This window comes from Entelurus aequoreus, linkage group LG22 (genome assembly GCF_033978785.1).
Source record: "Entelurus aequoreus isolate RoL-2023_Sb linkage group LG22, RoL_Eaeq_v1.1, whole genome shotgun sequence".
NCBI classification, from domain to species: Eukaryota; Metazoa; Chordata; class Actinopteri; order Syngnathiformes; family Syngnathidae; genus Entelurus; species Entelurus aequoreus.
In genome coordinates this window covers 10,098,060-10,122,383 of record NC_084752.1, presented here as the reverse complement: position 1 = coordinate 10,122,383, position 24,324 = coordinate 10,098,060, and the positions used below count along the sequence as shown (strand labels likewise).

The following is a 24,324-nucleotide window of genomic DNA, read 5'->3' as shown; positions in this document are numbered from 1 at the left end:
CAGCTTAAGAAAACTCAAAAATCCCATCTCAAAAAATTAGAATATTTCCTCAGACCAAGTAAAAAAATCAAGATTTATAACAGCAAAACAAAATCAAACATTTGAAAATGTCAATTAATGCACTCAGTACTTGGTTGAGAATCCTTTTGCACGGATTACTGCATCAATGTGGCGTGGCATGGAGGCAATCAGCCTGTGGCATTGCTGAGGTGTTTTGGATGCCCAGGATGCTTCAAGAGCGGCCTTTAGCTCATTTGCATTATTGGGTCTGATGTCTTTCAGCTTCTTCTTCACAATACCCCACAAATTCTCTATGGGGTTCAGGTCAGGGGAGTTGGCAGGCCAATCGAGGACAGTAATGCCATGGTCAGTACACCAGTTACTGGTGGTTGTGGCACTGTGGGCAGGTGCCAGATCATGCTGGAAAATGAAATCATCATCTCCATAGAGCTTTTCAACAGATGGAAGCATTTAGTGCTGTAAAATCTCTAGAAGCGTCTGACTTGGGCTATGGAAAAGAAGCACTGGACAGTTGCAGAGTGATCCAGAGTCCTGTTTTCAGACGAAAACAAGTTTTGTATTTCATTTGGAAGTCAAGGCGCTAGAGTCTGGAGGAAGGCTGGGGAGGAGCAAAATCCAAGTTGCTTGAAATCCAGTGTGAAGTCCCCACAGTCAGCAATGGTTTTGGGAGCCATGTCAGCTGCTGGTGTTGGTCCACTGTGTTTCATCAAGTCCAGAGTCAATGCAGCTGTGTACCAAGAGATTTTAGAGCACTACATGCTTCCATCTGTTGAAAAGCTCTGTGGAGATGATGATTTCATTTTCCAGCATGATCTGGCACCTGCCCACAGTGCCAAAACCACCAGTAACTGGTGTACTGACCATGGCATTACTGTCCTCGATTGGCCTGCCAACTCCCCTGACATGAATTATATAGACCAGTGTTCCCCAACCTTTTTGTACTTGCGGACCGGTTAACGCTTGAAAATTTGTCCCACGGACCAGGGGGGGGTTATGTTTTGTTTTTTGTTTTTTGTCATAAAGAAATACAATCATGTGTGCTTACGGACTGTATCCCTGCAGACTGTAATAATTTATATTGATATATAATGTATATATTGTGTTTTTTATGTTGATTTAATTTAAAAATAAAATAAAATAAAATAATTTTTTATTTTTCTATTTTTTTTATTTCTTGTGCGGCCGCGGCCCGGTACCAATCGGTCCACGGACCGGTATCGGGCCGCGGCCCGGTGGTTGGGGACTAATGCCATAGAGAATTTGTGGGGTATTGTGAAGAAGAAGCTGAAAGACACCAGACCCATTAATGCAAATGAGCTAAAGGCCGCTATTCTTTGAGATGGGATTTTTGAGTTTTCTTGAGCTGTATGCCATAATCAGCAATATTAAAATAATAAAAGGCTTGCAATATTTCAGTTGATGTGTAATGTATCGAGAATGTATGACATTTTTGTTTTTTTAATTGCATTACAGAAAATAAAGAACTTTATCACAATATTCTAATTTTCTGAGACAGTCTTGTATATTTTGCATTGTATTTAATTTACTTTGAGTCTAAAACCCCCTGGCGCTGTTTTGTACTGTTTCTGTACATGTTTTAACTATTATTATTTCTTGATTGTATGTAAATATTGCATACTATAAATAAAGGTTTATAAAATTAAAAAATTAAAAAAACATCGCTAATAACACGGAAGTGCTGCTGCTGTCTGAACGAGGACCAGAGCTCCGCCCCCATGCGCGCTCCCGTGGTAGGGGATACAAAATATTTCAAGGATACATAATTTCGCACGACGCCTGTACCTCCGACATATCTACTAATAGTGTATTTAGTTCCCAAAATGATTAACATTACATAGCGGGAAAAAGGAAACTAGCACATAAGCGGAAGTTACGTCACGTCAGCGGTGTCTATTACGGTTGCCTAGCAACCCTTGTGTTTCACGCCGTCGTGGCGCTGTGACGCAAATAAAGCCACACTCTTTCGGAAGTAATGTGTCGCTTTGTTAAATGTTGACTGCTCGGTCTTAGCCGACGGCACTTTACTAATTCAACAAAATTCCCCATATATGTGAATAATAGTAGCTGTGTTGTTAACAGGTCGGCTCAGAATGGAGCAGCAGGACGGACACGAGCACGAAGCGAAACACTGTGACGGAAATGGTTCTCTTCCACAGGTAAATGTGTCAACTAACCGTTATTTTTACAAAACCCCCAAACCAGTGAAGTTGGCACAGATGTTGCTCCAAAACCTGTATGTGCCTTTCAGCATTAATGGCGCCTTCACAGATGTGTAAGTTACCCATGCTTTGGGCACTAATACACCCCCATACCATCACAGATGCTGGCTTTTTCAACTTTGCACCTATAACAATCCGGATGGTTCTTTTCCTCTTTGTTTCGGAGGACACAACGTCCACAGTTTCCAAAAACAATTTGAAATTTTGACTCGTCAGACCACAGAACACTTTTCCACTTTGCATCAGTCCAATTTCGATGAGTGGCGGCGTTTCTGGGTGTTGTTGATAAATAGCTTCGCTTTGCATAGCAGAGTTTTAACTTGCACTTACAGATGTAGCGACAAACTGTAGTTACTGACAGTGGTTTTCTGAAGTGTTCCTGTGTGGTGATATCCTTTACACACCGACGTCGCTTTTTGATGCAGTATCGCCTTTTGATTGATTGATTGAAACTTGTATTAGTAGATTGCACAGTGTAGTACATATTCCGTACAATTGACCACTAAATGGTAACACCCGAATAAGTTTTTCAACTTGTTTAAGTTTAAGGGTCCACTTAAACTGATTCATGATACAGATATATACTATCATCATAATACAGTCATCACACAAGATAATCATCAGAGTATGTACATTGAATTATTTACAATATTTACAATCTGGGGTGTGGGATGTGGAGGGGGGGTTAGGGTTGGTTGATATCAACACTTCAGTCATCAACAATTGCATTATCAGAGAAATTGACATTGGAACCGTGTAGGACTGATTTGGTAGGATATGTACAGCAGGTAGTGGACATACAGAGAGAGATCAGAAAGCATAAGAATAAGTATTTACATTTGATTATTTACAATCCGGAGAGGTAGGATGTGGAAGGGAGGGTGTTAGTTTAGGGTTGAAGTTGCCTGGAGGTGTTCTTTTAGTGCGGTTTTGAAGGAGGATAGAGATGCCCTTTCTTTTACACCTGTTGGGAGTGCATTCCATATTGATGTGGCATAGAAAGAGAATGAGTTAAGACCTTTGTTGGATCGGATCGCCTGAGGGATCGAAGGTCCGTAATATCATTTTTGATGATATTACAGGCCGTAGATGGTGAAATCCCCAAATTTCTTGCAATAGCTGGTTGAGAAAATGTTGTTCTTAAACTGTTGGACAATTTGCTCATGCATTTGTTGACAAAGTGGTGACCCTCGCCCCGTCCTTGTTTGTGAATGACTGAGCATTTCATGGAAGCTGCTTTTAAGCCCAATCATGGCACCCACCTGTTCCTAATTAGCCTGTTCACCTGTGGGATGTTCCAAATAAGTGTTTGATGAGCATTCCTCACTTTTCTCAGTCTTTTTTGCCCCTATGCCAGCTTTTTTGAAACATGTGGCAGTCATCAAATTCCAAATGAGCTAATATTTGCAAAAAATAACAAAGCTTTCCAGTTTGAACGTTAAATATCTTGTCTTTGCAGTCTATTCAATTGAATATAAGTTGAAAAGGATTTGCTAATCATTGTATTCTGTTTTTATTTACGATTTACACAAAGTGCCGACTTCACTGGTTTTGGGGTTTGTATATATAATGGCATCAAACTAATAATCAGTACTCATCTGATCATTGTTTTTAACACAGGATGTTACAACATCAGAACCTTGCATAAGGTCTCAGGCTGATGAAAACAGTGAGGAAGAGTCTGCATTAATGACACATTCCGGTATGTTTACCATTGTTGGTACTCATTACGAAGCAAAACTATGTACTCTAAAACAGTACGTTAACATATACTGTCAGTGACGAAGGTTTTTACTTTGACATTTTTGGAGATTTAGAGCAGCAAAATATTTCCCATGTTCTGCTACCTGCCCACTTTTTAGACCCGTCAGAAGACATGGATGAAGACAATCAACTGATGGAGGAGGATGAGATGGAACTCCTTATTCTTGATGCTGAACATGTGTGTTGTGGCTCCTTCACAATTATTCATAATATTTTTTAATATTTGGTTTTCTTTCACACCAGCATTGTTCTCAATTCATGTGTTTATCTGTTGACAGCCTCTCGTCGCAGAGAAGCAAGCTGCACTAAAGAATCAACTCATGAAGGAACTGGAGAGGCTCATACTGGATATAAAGGAAGAGGTTAGATTGGGGCTGCATGTGTATGGTCAATAATAATAATCATGACTGTTTTTATCAATATTGAATGTGACATCATCATGAATTGATATTGAAATAGTCTCATTAAAAGTATTTTAAACAATACATTTAAAGTAGGGCTGTCTGATTTACAGAATTAACGCGTGTGATTAACCACCAAAAAATACTGCTATAATCATTTATTTATGGAGATTAATCGTGCAATTTACTTTGACCGCACATGCTCCTTTACTGGATGGTTACCGTATTTTCCGGACCATAGGGCACACCGATTTATAAGGCGCACTGCCGATGAATGGTCTATTTTTGATCTTTTGTCATATACACTACCGTTCAAAAGTTTGGGGTCACATTAAAATGTCCTTATTTTTCAATGAAGATAACTTTAAACTAGTCTTAACTTTAAAGAAATACACTCTATACATTGCTAATGTGGTAAATGACTATTCTAGCTGCAAATGTCTGGTTTTTGGTGCAATATCTACATAGGTGTATAGAGGCCCATTTCCAGAAACTATCACTCCAGTGTTCTAATGGTACAATGTGTTTGCTCATTGGCTCAGAAGGCTAATTGATGATTAGAAAACCCTTGTGCAATCATGTTCACACATCTGAAAACAGTTTAGCTCGTTACAGAAGCTACAAAACTGACCTTCCTTTGAGCAGATTGAGTTTCTGGAGCATCACATTTGTGGGGTCAATTAAACGCTCAAAATGGCCAGAAAAAGAGAACTTTCATCTGAAACTCAACAGTCTATTCTTGTTCTTAGAAATGAAGGCTATTCCACAAAATTGTTTGGGTGACCCCAAACTTTTGAACGGTAGTGTATAAAGCGCACCGGATTATAGGGTGCATTAAAGGAGTCATATTATTATTATTATTATTATTTTCTGAATGGAAAACACTTCCTTGTGGTCTACATAACATGTAATGGTGGTTCTTTAGTCAAAATGTTGCATAGGTTATGTTTTACAGATCATCTTCAAGTCGCTTTCTGACAGTCGCTTCATGATACGCTGTTTTGTGGGCGGTCTTATTTACGTGGCTCACCTTCAACAACATCTTCTCCCCGTCATCTTTGTTGTAGCGGTGTAGCGTGCAAGGAAGAAATGTCAAAAGATGGAGCTGCCTTTCAGACTTTACTTCAATCAATAACGGAGCAGCATCTGCTCATCCGGAAACAACAACACCAGAAATGTGTCCCGTGAAAAACCGTCCGACCGGAATTCTCTAACCACTAAAGTTCCTTGGGTGAATTATATAAGCTCACTACACCGGTATGTTTGGGGGAATCTGCCTGTCTTGACGGAGCGGTTGTTGCTGGACAAACGACGGACTCTTGGGAGAAGAAGGAGTTCCCAATATCATCACGAAAATCCTTTCTCTCTCTGTTATTCTGTGCTTGTAGAATTTCTATAATTGATTGTAACCCTCTGATATCTAATTGTTGACCTTTTTATATGTGATTGTTGGACCTTACTTGAAGATTTGTATTGCTTGCACCAACATTCATATATTGGGGCTATCTGTTTCTTGAAATTCAATATGTGAGCCCAGGCGTTTCGTTCGGGCTTGGAGTTTTGTTCCGTAGTATGCATTTCATAGTTGCTAAGCAGCCAACTGAAAGCCGGTGGTGTTTTAAGCTTTGATGGCTAGCAACAAATTCTAATTTGTTTATTTCAACAAACATCGTCAGAGCTGTGTCAGCCTGCCTAATATGTAGAAATTATCACAGCCTGATCGCTGTATAGCTTCGGGTTGCCAGGCAACCACTTTGAGCTAGCGTTTTCAGAGTCAGAATAGTTTTATTGCCATTGTTTGAGAACGGGTTCACAAACTAGGAATTTTTCTTGGTGCAATCGTGCAACATAAAACGCATATGACACAGATTTGGTAATAACAAGAGCTGTAACTGAGCTATCAGATCTTGTTATGGACTTCGAAGGAATTTAAAGGAGCTACTGTTAGGAGTTATTGTTCATGTGCCTGATGGCCGAGGGGAAAAAACTGTTCAGGTGGCGTGAGGTGCGGGTCTGGATGGACCGTAGCCTCCTGCCTGAGGGGAGAGGGGAGAATAGTTTGTGTCCAGGGTGAGAAGAGTCAGCTGTGATCCGACCCACATGCCTCCTGGTCCTGGAGGAGAACAAGTCCTGGAGGGATGGGAGCTTGCAGCCAATCACCTTCTCAGCAGCACGTACGATGCGCTGCAGTCGATGCTTAACGGGGAACCACACAGTGATGGAGGAGGTGAGGATGGACTCGATGATGGCTGAGTAAAACTGCACCATCATCTCGGTCGGCATCTTAAGTTTCCTCAGCTGCCGCAGGAAGTACATCCTCTGCTGGGCCTTCTTGATGAGGGAGCTGATGGTCGGTTCCCACTTGAGGTCCTGGGTGATGGTGGTGCCCAAGAAACGGAAGGAGTCCACAATAGAGACGGGGGTGGGAGAGTCAATCAGGGTGAGGGGGGATGGTGGGGCTGTGACTTTCCTGAAGTCCATGATCATCTCCACTGTTTTCTGGGCGTTCAGCTCCAGGTTGTTGAGGCTGCACCAGGACGCCAGCCGGTCCACCTCTCTCCTGTAGGCGGTCTCATCGCCATCCGAGATGAGCCCGATGAGGGTATAGTGTCATCCGCAAACTTGAGCAGTTTTACGGACCGGTGACTAGCTAGTTAGCCCCTGTCTTGCAGCATCTTGATAGCAAATCCTTGCCTCTCGCCGGGCAGAGTTCAAATCGAATATGTTTGCTAGCTGTCCTGTAGCTGTGATCACAGTCAGTGATCAGGAAAGCTCCAAGTTTACTCAAAACTATGTTAGCGGGAGCAGAGCTTTTTTGTTTTGCATCCTGTCCCAGTAACAGGAAAAGACTAATAACAGCGGTGCATTTTTCAATTCACGCCGAGCTATAGCATGTCAAAAAAAGTTCCTTAATACTTGCGATTGTCATTGTAAATAAAATTGTGCACGTTTTGTTTGCACTAAACCACATGGTGAGGCTCGGATACAATTCAAATCTCATTCTGAAACTCTTATGTGTGTGTGTGCCCTTTCTACTACCTCTACAGGTGGCAATTGAGATGGCAGAATCGAACCAAATAGAGGAAATATACCTTGAGTTGTTCAGGGAACAGGAGACACTAAAACAACTCCATACAAGGCTAGAGGGTCAACAACAGACCAAGATCTTGGCTGAGAGCAAACATCAACAGGTTCAGGATCAACTGGAGGCAATGAGGACTTGTCATACCAGCAATACAAACCAGTGTGACAAGACCAGGGCCAATGGTGAGACTCTCTTGTTGCTCTTGGGATTTGTTTTCAGGTTTTATTATTCATGGTGTACGGCAGGGGTGTCCAAACTATGGCCTGTTTGGCCCACTAAAGTCTTCAATTTGTCCTGCGGGACGTCTGTAAATATTTTTTTAATTACCCTAAAGTTATGCTACTACATACAAATTTACACATTTTTGCAAACATAAGTAAAGCTAATCAACGTCTATGAACCTGATCCACTGATGGTTTGTGGATATTAAAACATGTGCAAACTTGACCATCCTGACCAGATGCCCGAACCACCTCATCTGGCTCCTCTCGATGTGGAGGAGCAGCGGTTTTACTCTGAGCTCCTCCCGGATGGCAGAGCTTCTCACCCTATCTCTAAATGAGAGCACCGCCACCCGGCGGAGGAAACTCTTTTCGGCCGCTTGTACCCGTGGTCTTGTCCTTTCGGTCATAACCCAAAGCTCATAACCATAGGCTAAGATGGGAATGTAGATCGACCGGTAAATTGAGAGCTTTGCCTTCCGGCTCAGCTCCTTCTTCACCACAACGGATCGATACAGCGTCCGCATTACTGAAGACGCCGCACCGATCCGCCTGTCGATCTCACAATCCCCTCTTCCCTCACTCGTGAACAAGACTCTGAGGTACTTGAACCCCTCCACATGGGGAAAGATCTCTTCCCCAACCCGGAGATGGCACCTTACCCTTTTCCGGGTGAGAACCAAGGACTCGGACTTGGAGGTGTTAATTCTCATCCCAGTCGCTTCACACTCGGATGCGAACCGATCCAGTGAGAGCTGAAGATCCTGGGCAGATGAAGCCATCAGGACCACATCATCTGCAAAAAGCAGAGACCTAATCCTGCAGCCACAAAACCGGATCCCCTCATTATTCGAACAAGTTTGATGATATCAACTTTAGTTCCTATTATACAAAACCCAAAACCAGTGAAGTTGGCACGTTGTGTAAATAGCAAATAAAAACAGAATACAATGATTTGCAAATCCTTTTCAACTTACATTCAATTGAGTACACTGCAAAGACAATATACTTAACGTTCAAACTGGAAAATGTTGTTATTTTTTGCAAATATGAGCTCATTTGGAATGTGATGCCTGCAACAGGTTTCAAAAAAGCTGGCACAAGTGGCAAAAAAGACTGAGGAAGTTGAGGAATGCTCGTCAAATTGTCGAACAGTTTAAGAACAACATTTATCAACGAGCTATTGCAAGGAATTTAGGGATTTCACCATCTATGGTCTGTAACATCATCAAAAGGTTCAGAGAATCTGGAGAAATCCCTGCATGTAAGCGGCAATACCCGTGACCTTCGATCTCTCAAGCGGTACTGCATCAAAAAACGACATCAGTGTGTAAAGGATATCACCACGTGGGCTCAGGAGCACTTCAGAAAACCACTGTCAGTAACAACAGTTCGTCGCTACATCTGTATGTACAAGTTAAAACTCTACTATGGAAAGCGAAAGCCATTTATCAACAACACCCAGAATCGCCGCCGGCTTTGCTGGGCCCGAGCTCATCTAAGATGGACTGATGCAAACTGGAGTCCACATTTCAAATTGTTTTTGGAAACTGTGGACCAAAGAGGGAAAAAAAACATCCGGATTGTTATAGGCACAAAGTTGAAAAGCCAGCATCTGTGATGGTATGGGGGTGTATTAGTGCCCAAGGCGTGGGTAACTAACACATCTGTGAAGGCACCATTAATGCTGAAAGGTACATACAGGTTTTGGAGCAACATATGTTGCCATCCAAGCAACGTCTTTTTCATGGACGCCCCTGCTTATTTCAGCAAGACTATGCCAAGCCACATTCTGCACGTGTTACAACAGCGTGGCTTCATAGTAAAAGAGTGCGGGTACTAGACTGGCCTGCTTGTAGTCCAGACCTGTCTCTTTATTTACGATTTACACAGCGTGCCAACTTCACTGGTTTTGGGTTTTGTATATTGACAAACATGTTTCTGTGCCTGTGTCTTGTCGAATATTTCATATACTCTTTTTGGGACCATTCATCATTTATGCTTCATTTAGTCTAATTTCAACAAGCTGGGTCCCAATCATTTTGTGTTTCTTATCCCTAGTATCCAACCTGCAGAAAGAGCTGGAAAAACTGATGCCACACCTCAACTTCACACAAGAAGTCAGCGAAGATCTGCATTGCAATGTGAAAGCCATGAAGAATGTCACAAGCAAGGCAAGAGCTAAGAGGTCTCAAGTGGAAGAGGAGAAATTTACGCAGGTGAAAAAATGTTAACCAACACAATATGCAATGTATCTGCTGCACTGATCCTGAAAGTTAAATAACTGTCGTGAAAAACTAGGATATGTATGTGGAGCACCTCACCAAGGACTTGGAGCGACAAACACAACAGAGGGACATGTATGAAGTTCAGAGAAAAGCCCAGGCAGAGACAACACGTGCAACCAAAGAGGCTCTTTCTGAGGTATCATGTAGGACCTGTGAATCCTGTAAATCAGTGATTTTCAACCACTGTGCCGCGGCACACTAGTGTGCCGTGAGATATTGTCTGGTGTGCCGTGGGAAATTATGCAACCTCACCTAATTGGTCCAAAAAATATTTTTTTGCAAATCAATAATCATAATAATGTGCCGTTGTCTAGTGCCTGTGCTGTGTAGAGCTTAGCAGGGTAATCTTGTAGTACTCCATACCAGTAGGTGGCAGCAGGTAGTTCATTGCTTTGTAGAAGTGGGAACGCGTCAAGGATGGTTTGTCGTGATCCCAATATGCAGAGCACAGCAGGAGACAGCGTGCGGGTAAAAAGATATGTAAAGCTTAAACCAAAAATAGGAAAAGGCACTGAAGCTTAGGGATGGCTATGTAAAACAAAAGTAAAACTGAACTGGCTACAAAGTCAACAAAAACAGAATGCTGGACGACAGCAAAAACTTACAGCGTGTGGCGCAAAGACGGCGTCCACAAAGCACATCCCGTACATGACATGACAATCAACAATGTCCCCACAAAGAAGGATAGCGTACGCACAACTTAAATAGTCTTGATTGCCAAAACAAAGCAGGTGCGGGCAATAGCACTCAAAGGAAGGCGTGAAGCTGCTACAGGAGAACCAAACAGGAAAAATCACCAAAATAACAGCGCAAGACAGGAAGTAAAGCACTACACACAGGAAACAACAACAAACTCAAAATAAGGCAAGACAACCTGGTGGAGTTTCATTTTTTAACTTTTTCTGCTAGTGGTGTGCCTCCGTATTTTTTTAATGAAAAAAATGTGCCTCGGCTCAAAAAAGGTTGAAAAACACTGCTGTAAATGATATCAATCCAAGAGCAACATCCACAATGTGTAATGAAAATGTTTCTCTGTAAATGTCTATTTATGTTATTATTGACTGCTGACTGTAAGAATTTTCCAAGTCTGTTCTCTATCAACCTCTGAGGAAAAATATTTGCCTTTGCTGTGGCATATACTATATTCCATGTTCTTACTTTGCTTTAAAATCATGAATTTGAGAAATATCTCAGGCTAGTGTTTAAAGTGATCAAATCACTTCATATTCTCTACTGCTCGCTAGTGTTACCGTATCTGAGTTATTGTGCAGAAATATGGGGAAATAACTACAAATGTGCGCTACATTTACTAACCGTGTTACAAAAAAGATCAGTTAGAATAATACATAATGTTGGATATAGAGAACATACAAACACTTTATTTATTGAGTGAAAAATATTAAAGTTTGGTGATTTGGTAAAATTGCAAACAGCTAAAATGATGTACAAAGCAAACTATAACCTGCTACCAAAGAATGTACAACAATTCTTCTCAACTAAAGAGGAGAAATATAACCTTAGAGAAAAAAATAATTTAAAACATTTATATGCACGTACAACACTTAGAACTTTTAGCATATCAGTATGTGGAATTAAATTATGGAATGGATTAAATAAAGAAGTTAAAAATTGTACTGACATGATCCAGTTTAAGAGGTTGTTCAAAATAATAGTGCTTACAAAGTACAAAGAAGAAGAATTATGAGAAATACTTCCTACCCTACTGAAAATAAGATATTCTTCATCTCAGCATGTTAATAATGACTGAATTAATTAATTACATATTACAAAACTGTTGTGTATACTAATTCATAGATGTTATTTTATTATATAAAAAGGTCAGTAAATGATTCTACATATTTGTAAACGCTTTGAAGTGGGAAAGGGGTAGGATTAAATAAGCTTTGCTTCTTCCTACTCCTTTTCGGGCATGATGTAAAGTGAAATGATATAAAATTGTGTGATGTATTATGATGTAAGTGTGTTCATGTTCGAAATAAACTAAAGAAAGAAAGAAAGTTGTGGAAATATGTGGTAAAAAAATGTGTTTGTGTCCATGAACGTGTTTAGGCAGAAATTCAAATCGAGTCCTTGGCGATGTCACAGAGACAGCTACTGCAGCAGTGGAACAGGAGCCTGGTGGATTTGAAGAGGCGGGATGGAGACTTCCAAGCCATGCAGGAGGCTGTTAGGTGACAATTAGTAAAAAAAAAAAAAAAGGGTGAATGTAATAATAACTATGACTATGACTATAATAAGTGAATTGAAAGGGTGAATGTATGGATGTACGGTGGTACCTCGGCTTATCTTATATCAAACATATTTTAACTCAATGTTGACCGAAGAAGAAGAATAAACTAAATGTCCCCAATTGTAATAAATTGAAATTCCATTATTCCGTGGTGAACCCTCAAAAACACAATTTGAAAAAAAACTTCTTAATAAATAAAATTTTTACAATAATTTACAATATATTACAATACAATACACTTCAAACATCGTCGTAGTTTTATGATGTAATGTAGTAAGAGTGTATAGCATTTACCTCGGAGAGTGAACTTTGACAATATCTCCTGTGAGCTGCTTCTCTGTCAAACACACCATGAACTCTTTATTCTCATGAATAAATGTCTCCTCTTTAAAAAAATGTATTTACGCTTTTGGCGCACAACTCATTCTGCTTCGGAATGGTCCAGCTTGTAAGTGCCATTCTTGTAGCCTTGTACTGCTTCACCAAGTAATCTAAATACACACCTTGGTCATGGTTTTCCGTGATTTACTTATTTAATTTACCGTATTTTTCGGACAATAAGGCGCACCCAAAATCCTTTAATTTTCTCAAAAATCGACAGTGCGCCTTATAACCCGGTGCGCCTAAAGTACGGGATGATTTTGGTGGTGCCTACCGACCTCGAAGCAATTTTATTTGGTACATGGTGTAATGATAAGTGTGACCAGTACATGGTAGTCACACATAAGAGATATGTGTAGACTGCAATATGATGGCAGTAAACAACCCCGTATCAGGACCCAAAGTCTCCAAGAAGATAAGGCGGACGAGCAGAGAGGGGATGAACTCGACACCGCTCCAAGTACATTTTGTTTTGACTGTGTATGACCCAGTGCTGGGCTGCTGCATAATGTGACCCCTCCCCTTAGAAGCAGCTTCAGCTATGTAATCAAGGAATGCCCAAATAAATGGGGAGGCGCCGGAACTTTTTCCTCAGAACGTGGGGTAACACTGTGCGAGGGTGCAGGTCCACACGCTCTCCTCATGAGCTAAATTGAATTATGTCTCTGTTTGATTCCTTGCTTCTTGTCCTGTTTAATAGATAGTTCTGTGTTTGAACCTGACAGAACACATGTGGAGTTATGTACTTAATAAAAAAAGGTGAAATAACTAAAAACATGTTTTTATTGTAGTTTCTTCAAAATAGCCACCCTTTGCTCTGATTACTGCTTTGCACACTCTTGGCATTCTCTCGATGAGCTTCAAAAGGTAGTCACCTGAAAATGGTTTTCAAAGCAGTAATCAGAGCAAAGGGTGACTATTTTGAAGAAACTAGAATATAAAAAATGTTTTCAGTTATTTCACCTTTTTTTGTTAAGTACATAACTCCACATGTGTTCATTCATAGTTTTGATGCCTTCAGTGACAATCTACAATGTAAATAATCATGAAAATTAAGAAAACGCATTGAATGAGAAGGTGTGTCCAAACTTTTGGCCTGTACTATAAGTATACTATAAAATACACACTAGATCTCACAAAACACAAAACTTTCAGGTGAAGCTATACATTCCCTTTTCCCACAGCATGGCGGAGCACCAAGTAATCATGCTGGACAGAGAGATTGAAGGCAGCAAGAAATCCATTTCTGAGCTGCAGGAGAAGAGCGAGACTCTCACTATGCTGCTAAACTGCGCCCAGATGGACTGTGAGGTGTCCAAAAAGATGATGAGTCAGAATCAAAACCAATACGAAGCTGTGCAGGCCCAATATGGCATCTGCAGCCGTGCCCTGGGGGAGACAGAGCGCACCCTGGCAGAGCTCACTAAGGTAGACTGTAGACTTCTCAGAGACCAGCTATGATTTTACTAACATTCTGCTCTCAATTCATTTAGGAGGACAATGGTCTTCAAGCTGAGGTGACTGACCACAGGAGAAAGCTTGAGAAAAACAAAGAGAAGCACCTGAAGTTAGAGGACAAGATTATGACCCAAATGCTGCAGAAGCTCATGGATAGCAAGGCTGCTCAGTTCTATCAGCGGCTTACCAACAAGACAGCATCTCTCAAGAAAGAGAAGGTAACATTAGTTAGAAGCAACAGGAGAATTGGGGCCAGATTTATTAGATCGCAAATAGGGCAGGACCATTTTTTTTCAATACACCGTGGCTTCAATTCACCGTTACTTTAACTGTAGTTAATTTGTAAATGGAGACCATTTTATTTTAGTTAGGAAGCTACATCACATGATGACACCTGCAGGTTTTCCTGGGTCTGTACTCCCAGTGGCAATACCCATCCTTTAAGAAATTTGACCTCTTAAAGCTCATGGAGAGAATGCCAAGAGTGTGCAAAGCAGTAATCAGAGCGAAGGGTGGCTATTTTGAAGAAACTAGAATATAAAACGTGTTTTCAGTTATATCACCTTTTTTTGTTAAGTACATAAGTCCACATGTGTTCGTTCATGCATAGTTTTGATGCCTTCAGTGACAATCTACAATGTAAATAGTCATGAAAATAAAGAAAACGCATTGAATGAGAAGATGTGTCCAAACTTCTGGCCTGTATTGTATATAATTAACTTCACTTCACAGTACATTATACTGTAACAATATGTCTATTTCTCTCGATGGAAAAAACAACAACTCCGCCAACACTGATTGTCGTTCATAGGCAAAATCTAACAAATGACATTTGAGTATGAAAATCCTAATTCAAAGACATCCCTTGTTTATGGTATCTTGAATATATATTTATATGTACACTACCGTTCAAAAGTTTGGGGTCACCCGAACAATTTTGTGGAATAGCCTTCATTTCGAAGAACAAGAATAGACTGTCGAGTTTCAGATGAAAGTTCTCTTTTTCTGGCCATTTTGAGCGTTTAATTGACCCCACAAATGTGATGCTCCAGAAACTCAATCTGCTCAAAGGAAGGTCAGTTATGTAGCTTCTGTAACGAGCTAAACTGTTTTCAGATGTGTGAACATGATTGCACAAGGGTTTTCTAATCATCAATTAGCCTTCTGAGCCAATGAGCAAACACATTGTGCCATTAGAACACTGGAGTGATAGTTGCTGGAAATGGGCCTCTATACACCTATGTAGATATTGCACCAAAAACCAGACATTTGCAGCTAGAATAGTCATTTACCACATTAGCAATGTATAGAGTGTATTTCTTTAAAGTTAAGACTAGTTTAAAGTTATCTTCATTGAAAAGTACAGTGCTTTTCCTTAAAAAATAAGGACATTTCAATGTGACCCCAAACTTTTGAACGGTAGTGTATAATTCTATGTAATATACATTTATATTTTATCATTAGTTTTGCTACTGATTTATTGCTCCATAACAAAGTCATCACTCTCTGTGTCCTTTACATGAAAAATACAAAGCTGACCTCTCATAATTTCCTGTCTTTATTAGGCTTATCAGCTGTGGCATTTGGAGAGTGAAGTAATGGCAACAACATTGGAGAGCAATGTGATAAATGAGAAACTGGAAAACTTATGCCGAAGTCTAAAGGAGCTTGATGAAGAGATCACAAAGTACAACAAGGTGGTTACATCTACCCAGGCTGACAGTTTTTCGATGGACTTACTCATCTCACAGAAACAGACCACCATTGTAAACTACAACAATAAAATCTATCTCATTGGAACTAACACTGGGGTAAGAAATCTTGACTGTTTATCTGGAAAGTCATTAATCAATATGTATTGTAATACACACATGTGCATGTGTTCCCAGCATGGAGACCTCAGTCCTTTGCAAATAAATGTAGAGGGAATAAAGTCTCAGATTGAGAAATTATCTGAGAAAATCAAGAATGACCAGCAGCTCTGGCTGAAGCATCAAGGAATGCTCGTGGGACTGATCCTTGACATACAGGCACATAGAAAGGAGTACAACAAATCGCAGGCGAAGTTCACTGTGATCCGTCAAAAGAAGATTTATCTGGAGCGTATGTCATATTTAAATGAAGCAACAATTCACTCAGATAAAGTATGCACTGCACTGCTAGCAAAATGTAATCGCCGATACATACTTACTTAAAGGTCAGTTTGAGACGATGCACCATGAGGAGAGTGACTTGGAGAAGAGCAGTGAGATGCTTCAAAGAGACCTGCTGAAGCTCAACACTCTTCTCAGCAAGAACACTCAGTTGTGTGACGCTTTGGAGCAGGAGAACTCTGCCATGCAGGCCGACTTTCTTCACAAACTTAAGGCAGGACCTTGCTGCTCAATACACTCATTTCAATGTTTTTAACTAGTTGTTGCCAAATGTATTTACAAAATGTATATAAATAATCTTACATATACCACCTGTTTAGGATGCTGACCGGGAGTCCATAGAGATGGCACTAAAACTGGAAAAGACTCAGGAGGAAAAAGAGAAACTCTTCACCGGTCTGTTGGAGACCCAGTCAGTTTCTTGCTCAATTCATTTTTTTTAATTAGCTTACATTACATTACCTTGATAGATTTTTAGGTTTCAGCAATGGCTATGTTTGTGTTTCTGTTTTCCACAATAGGCATCATATCATGCTGTGGGAAAAGAAGACCCATCTTATGAAAGAAACACGTTTAGTTGTGGAGGAGAGTCAGGAAGATATCCAGATAATTAAGAATGACATTCACTGTATGGAGGTAAGTACACTCCTCCTCCAGTCGAGATATGTCATAGACCAGGGGTCACCAACCTTTTTGAAACCAACAGCTACTTCTTGGGTACTGATTAATGCGAAGGGCTACCAGTTCGATACACACTTAAATAAATTGCCAGAAATAGCCAATTTTCTCAATTAACCTTTAACTCTATGTTATTATTAATAATTAATGATATTTATCTTTGTGGAAACACTGATCATCTTAATGATTTCTCACAATAAATATATATAGAAACAGATAAATATCAATATGCAACACTTTATTTTTATATTTTCTCTAAGTACACATTTTTCAAATTGAACATTTTCAAATGATCACTTCTAAGACAGTCTTGTGAAATCACAATATCCCATTTTATCTAGCTAGCCACTAACATTTTTTAACAAATCATGAATTATTTTGCACCATGTTTGTACAAATAATAACTCATGTAAAATACAAAAGTCAACTCTCAAATGTTTAAATAAATCATGTCACACTTTGAACTGGACACCAAATCTGTTATCTGTTTCTTTGTCAGTTAGTGAAGACCAAGTCTTTAAAATATTTTCTTGGATTTTCAAATTCTATTTCAGTTTTGTCTCTCTTAGAATTAGAAATGTTGAGCAAAGCGAGACCAGCTTGCTAGTAAATAAATAACATTTAAAAAATAGAGGCAGCTCACTGGTAAGTGATGCTATTTGAGCTATTTTTAGAACAGGCCAGTGGGCTACTCATCTGGTCCTTACGGGCTACCTGGTGCCCGCGGGCACCGCGTTGGTGACCCCTGTCATAGACTATAATTTACTATATTGCCAAAAGTATTTGGCCACCCATCCAAATGATCAGAATCAGGTGTCCTAAACACTTGGCCCGGCCACAGGTGTATAAAATCAAGCACTTAGGCATGTAGACTGTTTAAACATTTGTGAAAGAATGGGCCGCTCTCAGTGATTTCCAGCGTGGAACTGTCATAGGATGCCACCTGTGCAACAAATCCAGTCGTGAAGTTCCTCGCTCCTAAATATTCCAAGTCAACTGTCGGCTTTATTATAAGAAAATGGAAGAGTTTGGGAACAACAGCAACTCAGCCACCAAGTGGTAGGCCACGTAAACTGACAGAGAGGGGTCAGCGGATGCTGAAGCGCATAGTGCAAAAAGGTCGCTGACTTTCTGCACAGTCAATTGCTTCAGAGCTCCAAACTTCATGTGACCTTCAAATAAGCCCACGTGCAGTACGCAGAGAGCTTCATGGAATGGGTTTCCATGGCCGAGCAGCTGCAAAGCGTGGGATGCAGTGGTGTAAAGCAGTGGTCCCCAACCACCGGTCCGTGGATCGATTGGTACCAGGCTGCACAAGAAATGTTAAAAAAAATTATTTTGTATTATTTTTAATTTTTTAATTAAATCAACATAAAAAACACAAGATACATATATAAATATAGATCAATACAGTCTGCAGGGATACAGTCCGTAAGCACACATGATTGTATTTCTTTATGACAAAAAAAAACATAAAAAACAGGGTCCACGTGACATTGAATGCATTTAAAAAAAAAATTAAAAAAACATATGTTCTTCTCTTACATAAGGATTGTGAATGATAGGCAAAACTCCCCCAAAAAAGTGCATTTCCTCTTTAACTATTTATTCATGACAATGTTATTGTTTAATGTGTTTGTGTTACAAACTGAATTGAATTGAATTGAAGTATTTATTTCAAACCTGCACAGTACAACAAAACATTTTTTTTGGAAGAGTACAAGAAGTAAACAAACATGTTCAAAACTGGTATGAAATTGAAAAAGGGTAGAAATAAATAAGAACTGCTTTTTCCTACCCCTTTTTGGACAGGTTGTAATAAAAAACTGGAAATATGTGATGTGATATATTGTAACTAGAGATGTCCGATAATGGCTTTTTTGCCGATATTCCGATATTGTCCGACTCTTAATTACCGATTCCGATATCAACCGATATATACAGTCGTGGAATTAACCCTCAGTGTGACCTGTATGGCTGTTGACCAATTACGCCTTGCATTCACTTATGTGTGTGAAAAGCCGTAGATATTATGTGACTGGGCCGGCACGCAAAGGAAGTGCCTTTAAGGTTTATTGGCGCTCTGTACTTCTCCCTACATCCGTGTACACAGCGACGTCTTAAGAAGTCATACATTTTACTTTTTGAAACCGATATCGATAATTTCCGATATTACATTTTAAAGCATTTATCGGACGATAATATCGAACATCCATATTTTATTATACCACGGCGGCATATTTTTAATACAACGATGGTGACAGACGGGGAGACTGAAACAATGAGTTTGTATTGTTTTTTTCTGTGTGCTAACAAGAGGGTGACTTTATGTGTTTATTATCTATACAGCGGCAACTCCACCAGCTAATGAAGCAGCGCCAGCAGCTGCAAAGGGAGAGTGTATCCGTGGTGGAAAAAAGGGGGAACATCATTGAGCGCAACAAGGCCCTGGCCCGCAATGCTAAAAAGCAAATTACCATGGCTAAGCCACATCAAATGAATGAAGGCCTGCGGCGCAAAGTCAAGGAAACACATAAGGTGATAATTGTAGGTTTTTAAAAAAAATATATGCATGATTTATTGTACAATTGCCTTACATGATGTATGTTTTTAGCAAGTGAAAGAGTGTGAGCATGAGATAACGGGACTGCAGGAGAGCAAGGTGATCCTGAGCAACGCACTTGTGCAGCATAAACGGCAACTGACTGACCTGTCTGGCACCTGTGATGTCCTAGAGGCGGATTTAACAAATAGCAGGGACACCAAACACATGGTATGGAACTACTGTGGTGGGTTACTACAAACCATTTATGCCACTGAATGGCCATTTTTGTTTGAACTGTTGTCAATTATACAAAAGATTGTATAACTGACTGTTGACTTTGCACCATTAACATTTTTGAAATTCAGTGTTTCCCCACCTTTGGGGGACGCAGGGTTTGACTTTAATCGACTCAAAAGATGCACACACATGCGCGTCCACACCTCATCATCGACAATCGTCGTTTTCCACAGCATTGAGCCTCATTGAGCTGATAGAACGTATAACAGGTCACTTGTAATAGATTTTAAATAACATGCATGTTATTTATGAAACATGTTAGCATGTTTAAGTCATCTTAGCTCGGGGGTCGGCAACCTGCGGCTCTTTAGCGCCGCCCTAATGGCATTTCATACATTTTCAATAATGTATGAAAATAGAAAAAGATGGGGGGAAAAATTTATTTTTGTTTTAATATGGTTTCTGTCGGATCCCACTGTTTATGTTAAACATGATTCTCTGATGAGAGTACTCGGCGAGCGCCGTTTTGTCCTACTCATTTTGGCGGTCCTTGAACTCATCGTGGTTTGTTTACATGTGTAACTTTCCCCGACGCTGCCACAGAAAGACACTCCTTCTTTTTCTCATTTTGTCCACCAAACGTTGTATGCTGTGTGTGAATGTACAAAGGTGAGCTTTGTTGATGTTATTGACTGTGTGGAATGCTAATCAGATATTTGTTTACTGCATGACTGCAAGCTAATTGATGCTAACATGCTATTTAGGCGAGCTGTATGTACATATTGCATCATTATGCCTTGTTTGTAGGTATATTGGAGCTCATTTAATTACCTACACTACCGTTCAAAAGTTTGGGGTCACATTGAAATGTCCTTATTTTTGAAGGAAAAGCACTGTACTTTTCAATGAAGATAACTTTAAACTAGTCTTAACTTTAAAGAAATACACTCTATACATTGTTAATGTGGTAAATGACTATTCTAGCTGCAAATGTCTGGTTTTTGGTGCAATATCTACATAGGTGTATAGAGGCCCATTTCCAGCAACTATCACTCCAGTGTTCTAATGGCACAATGTGTTTGCTCATTGGCTCAGAAGGCTAATTGATGATTAGAAAACCCTTGTGCAATCATGTTCACACATCTGAAAACAGTTTAGCTCGTTACAGAAGCTACAAAACTGACCTTCCTTTGAGCAGATTGAGTTTCTGGAGCATCGCATTTGTGGGGTCAATTAAACGATCAAAATGGCCAGAAAAAGAGAACTTTCATCTGAAACTCGACAGTCTGTTCTTGTTCTTAGAAATGAAGTCTATTCCACAAAATTGTTTGGGTGACCCCACACTTTTGAACGGTAGTGTATGTCTTCTGTGTATTTAATTGATATTTGCATGTCATTTTCATTTAATTTATTTATTGATTTCAGGCAATGACATAAAAAAGTACAAAGTTGACAACACATAATAATATAAATGAATATAGTGCAAAAGGTAATGTATAGTATGTAATGCATGATTGTGCAGTTTTGCCTGAAAGGGAGTGGGAAGAAGATAATTTATTTAATCCCACCCCCAGTTCTCCATTCAGTGATGACACATGACACATTATCTGTATGTAATATTGGCTGCCTCTCTGGTAGTTTGTTGTGTGCCATGTTGTTCCAGACCACAGCAAACGTAACACAGCTTGCATAGATTGTTATAAATCCATTAGAAGAAGACAGCCTGCCATTTCCTTCAACAGCCAGTCATTTCCAGGAGTTATCTCATCCTCTGAGAAGCCTTCGTTTTACTAATGATTTCCAATGTTGTAAAAATGTGTAGAATAAATACTACATTTCTACATTTTTGTCAACAAAAGATTTGTGTCAGCCTGCGACACGTAATCATTTTGATAGTAGGCTATTATAGCTAATATAGGCACTTACACCATGTGTTGCCTTCATTGTATCACTTATAAAAGGCTATTAATTTTTTGCGGCTCCACACAGATTTTTTATTTATTTTTGGTCCAATGTAAATCTTTCAACATTTTGGGTTGCCGACCCCTGGCTTAGCTTATTGAGAGATGCAAAAGTCAAACTTATATATAACTTTATCCTATGCTGCCACAGATACAAGTATATTTATTTTTGAACCTTTCTTCTATCACTTTGCCCTTGTTCCAAAATGCTGGCGCTTTATGTGAATTCTTAAAGGTGAGCTTTGATGACGGTATGACGTCTGTGTTGAGTGAAGTTCCATGCTAGCTTTGCCAAGTGCAACGAACCATTCTATATTTTTGACAGACATTCTTAATTGTATTCAATCCACCTTACTGTGGAACTTTAGGGGCTCCAGTACAACATCCTCTACTTTGACGCCTCTGATCTTAACGACAACTACCCTTATTTTCCACTTCCTATGTAGGCTCATGCCCACCTGATGGACTTTCAAAGAAAGGCCAAGAAGCTGCAAGAGGTGACTGATGGCGAGTACCAACCATTATCCTCCAGCCAATCGGTGGAAGCAACAACGCAGAGCCAGATGGATCGTGTGCGTGACATGAGCAATATTATTGCTAGTGTGTGTGAGGAATATACCCACCATCAAGCAGCTCTCCGAGCTCTGTCACTGTCATTGGCAGCAAGCACTCACACCCTTCTGAAGCAGGAAGCCATCTGCGGGTGAGAAGATGGTAGTGTATGTGTGTATATATATATATATATATATATATATATATATATATATATATATATATATATATATATATATATATATATATATATATATATATGTATGTATGTATGTATGTATGTATGTATGTATGTATGTATGTATGTATGTATGTATGTATGTATGTATGTATGTATGTATGTATGTATATATATATATATATATATATATGTATGTATGTATGTATGTATGTATGTATGTATGTATGTATGTATGTATGTATGTATGTATGTATGTATGTATGTATGTATGTATGTATGTATGTATGTATGTATGTATGTATGTATGTATGTATGTATGTATGTATGTATGTATGTATATATATGTATATGTATATATATGTATATGTATATATATGTATATATATATATATGTATATATATATATATATATATATATATGTATATATATATATATATATATATATATGTATATATATATATATATATATGTATGTGTATATATATATATATATGTATGTATATATATATATATATATATATATGTATATATATATATATATATGTATGTGTATATATATATATATATGTATGTGTATATATATATATATATGTATGTGTATATATATATATATGTATGTGTATATATATATATATGTATGTGTATATATATATATATATATATATGTATGTGTATATATATATATATATATATATGTATGTGTATATATATATATATATATATATATGTATGTGTATATATATATATATATATATATATATATGTATGTGTATATATATATGTATGTGTATATATATATATATATATATATATATATATATATATATATATATATATATATATATGTATGTGTGTATATATATATATATATATATATATATATATATATATATATATATATATATATATATATATATATATATATATATATATATATATATATATATATGTATGTATGTGTATATATATATATATATATATATATATATATATATATATATATATGTATGTGTATATATATTAAAAAGAATCCATCCGTCGTCATGATTGTGAACGATTCCCCAAATAAGTGCAGTTCCCCTTTAAGGTTAGTTTTATCCATACCTACCATTTTTCTGACTAATTTCGCTTGATCAAACATTTTCTAACATGACACGCTACAAAGTTTTAAAACTATGTAGTATGATTTCTGCTGATATGGTATTTGATTAGGATAGGATATGTGCTTTATTGTCATTGTATTTACAACACAACAAAACTTTGTTGAGCAATTCCATACAGCAGCATCTTGGTTGAAGGCAAGTTAGCAGTTATATGGCAACGTGCAGATAAGTTGGATGATAAGTTTGAGGGTGAATAAACAGTGGAATGGCGATGCATAATCAAAGGGTAAAAACATGGCAGAGAATAGAAAGAGGTTGCAGTGTATAAATATTTAATTAAATAGCAGTGGACAGTTCTAATAACACATAGCATATTTTAACTCCTGTTTTATCTCTTCCACATTATTTTCCCTCTCCTACAGCGTCCATTATACTTTAATAAGTGGAGTTGAATCAACAACACGTTCGGTTTTTCAGTGACCACTTTTTCAATGTTTGTGTGAACTTTAAATAAACTAAAAAAAACTAGCCTTGATTTATTTAATTTTCCAATTCTCCGCACACTTACACTACCGTTCAAAAGTTTGGGGTCACATTAAAATGTCCTTATTTTTCAATGAAGATAACTTTAAACTAGTCTTAACTTTAAAGAAATACACTCTATACATTGCTAATGTGTTAAATGACTATTCTAGCTGCAAATGTCTGGTTTTTGGTGCAATATCTACATAGGTGTATAGAGGCCCATTTCCAGCAACTATCACTCCAGTGTTCTAATGGTACAACACGTTTGCTCATTGGCT

General features: G+C 38.5%; 1 protein-coding gene across 3 annotated transcripts; it reads left to right on the top strand.

The window, feature by feature from the left end:
• The first annotated feature begins 1,951 nt into the window (after positions 1–1,951).
• LOC133639941 (coiled-coil domain-containing protein 40-like) lies at positions 1,952–24,106 on the top strand. Of its 3 annotated transcripts, none has more exons than XM_062033655.1 (19): positions 1,952–2,198; positions 3,882–3,963; positions 4,112–4,203; positions 4,304–4,387; positions 7,474–7,693; positions 9,794–9,951; positions 10,034–10,156; positions 12,091–12,212; positions 13,837–14,080; positions 14,146–14,328; positions 15,676–15,921; positions 16,000–16,213; positions 16,308–16,477; positions 16,584–16,675; positions 16,785–16,899; positions 19,291–19,479; positions 19,556–19,714; positions 22,131–22,387; positions 23,944–24,106. In XM_062033655.1, exons 1-19 carry the CDS (start codon positions 2,133–2,135, stop codon positions 23,999–24,001), a joined length of 2,874 nt encoding a protein of 957 aa, XP_061889639.1. In that variant the 5' UTR covers positions 1,952–2,132; the 3' UTR covers positions 24,002–24,106. The 3 variants fall into 3 exon arrangements, with proteins under 3 accessions (XP_061889639.1, XP_061889640.1, XP_061889641.1); XM_062033656.1 differs by having other exon boundaries at positions 4,124–4,203; positions 23,944–24,105; XM_062033657.1 differs by lacking the exon at positions 23,944–24,106 and having other exon boundaries at positions 22,131–22,396.
• Positions 24,107–24,324: the final 218 nt, after the last annotated feature.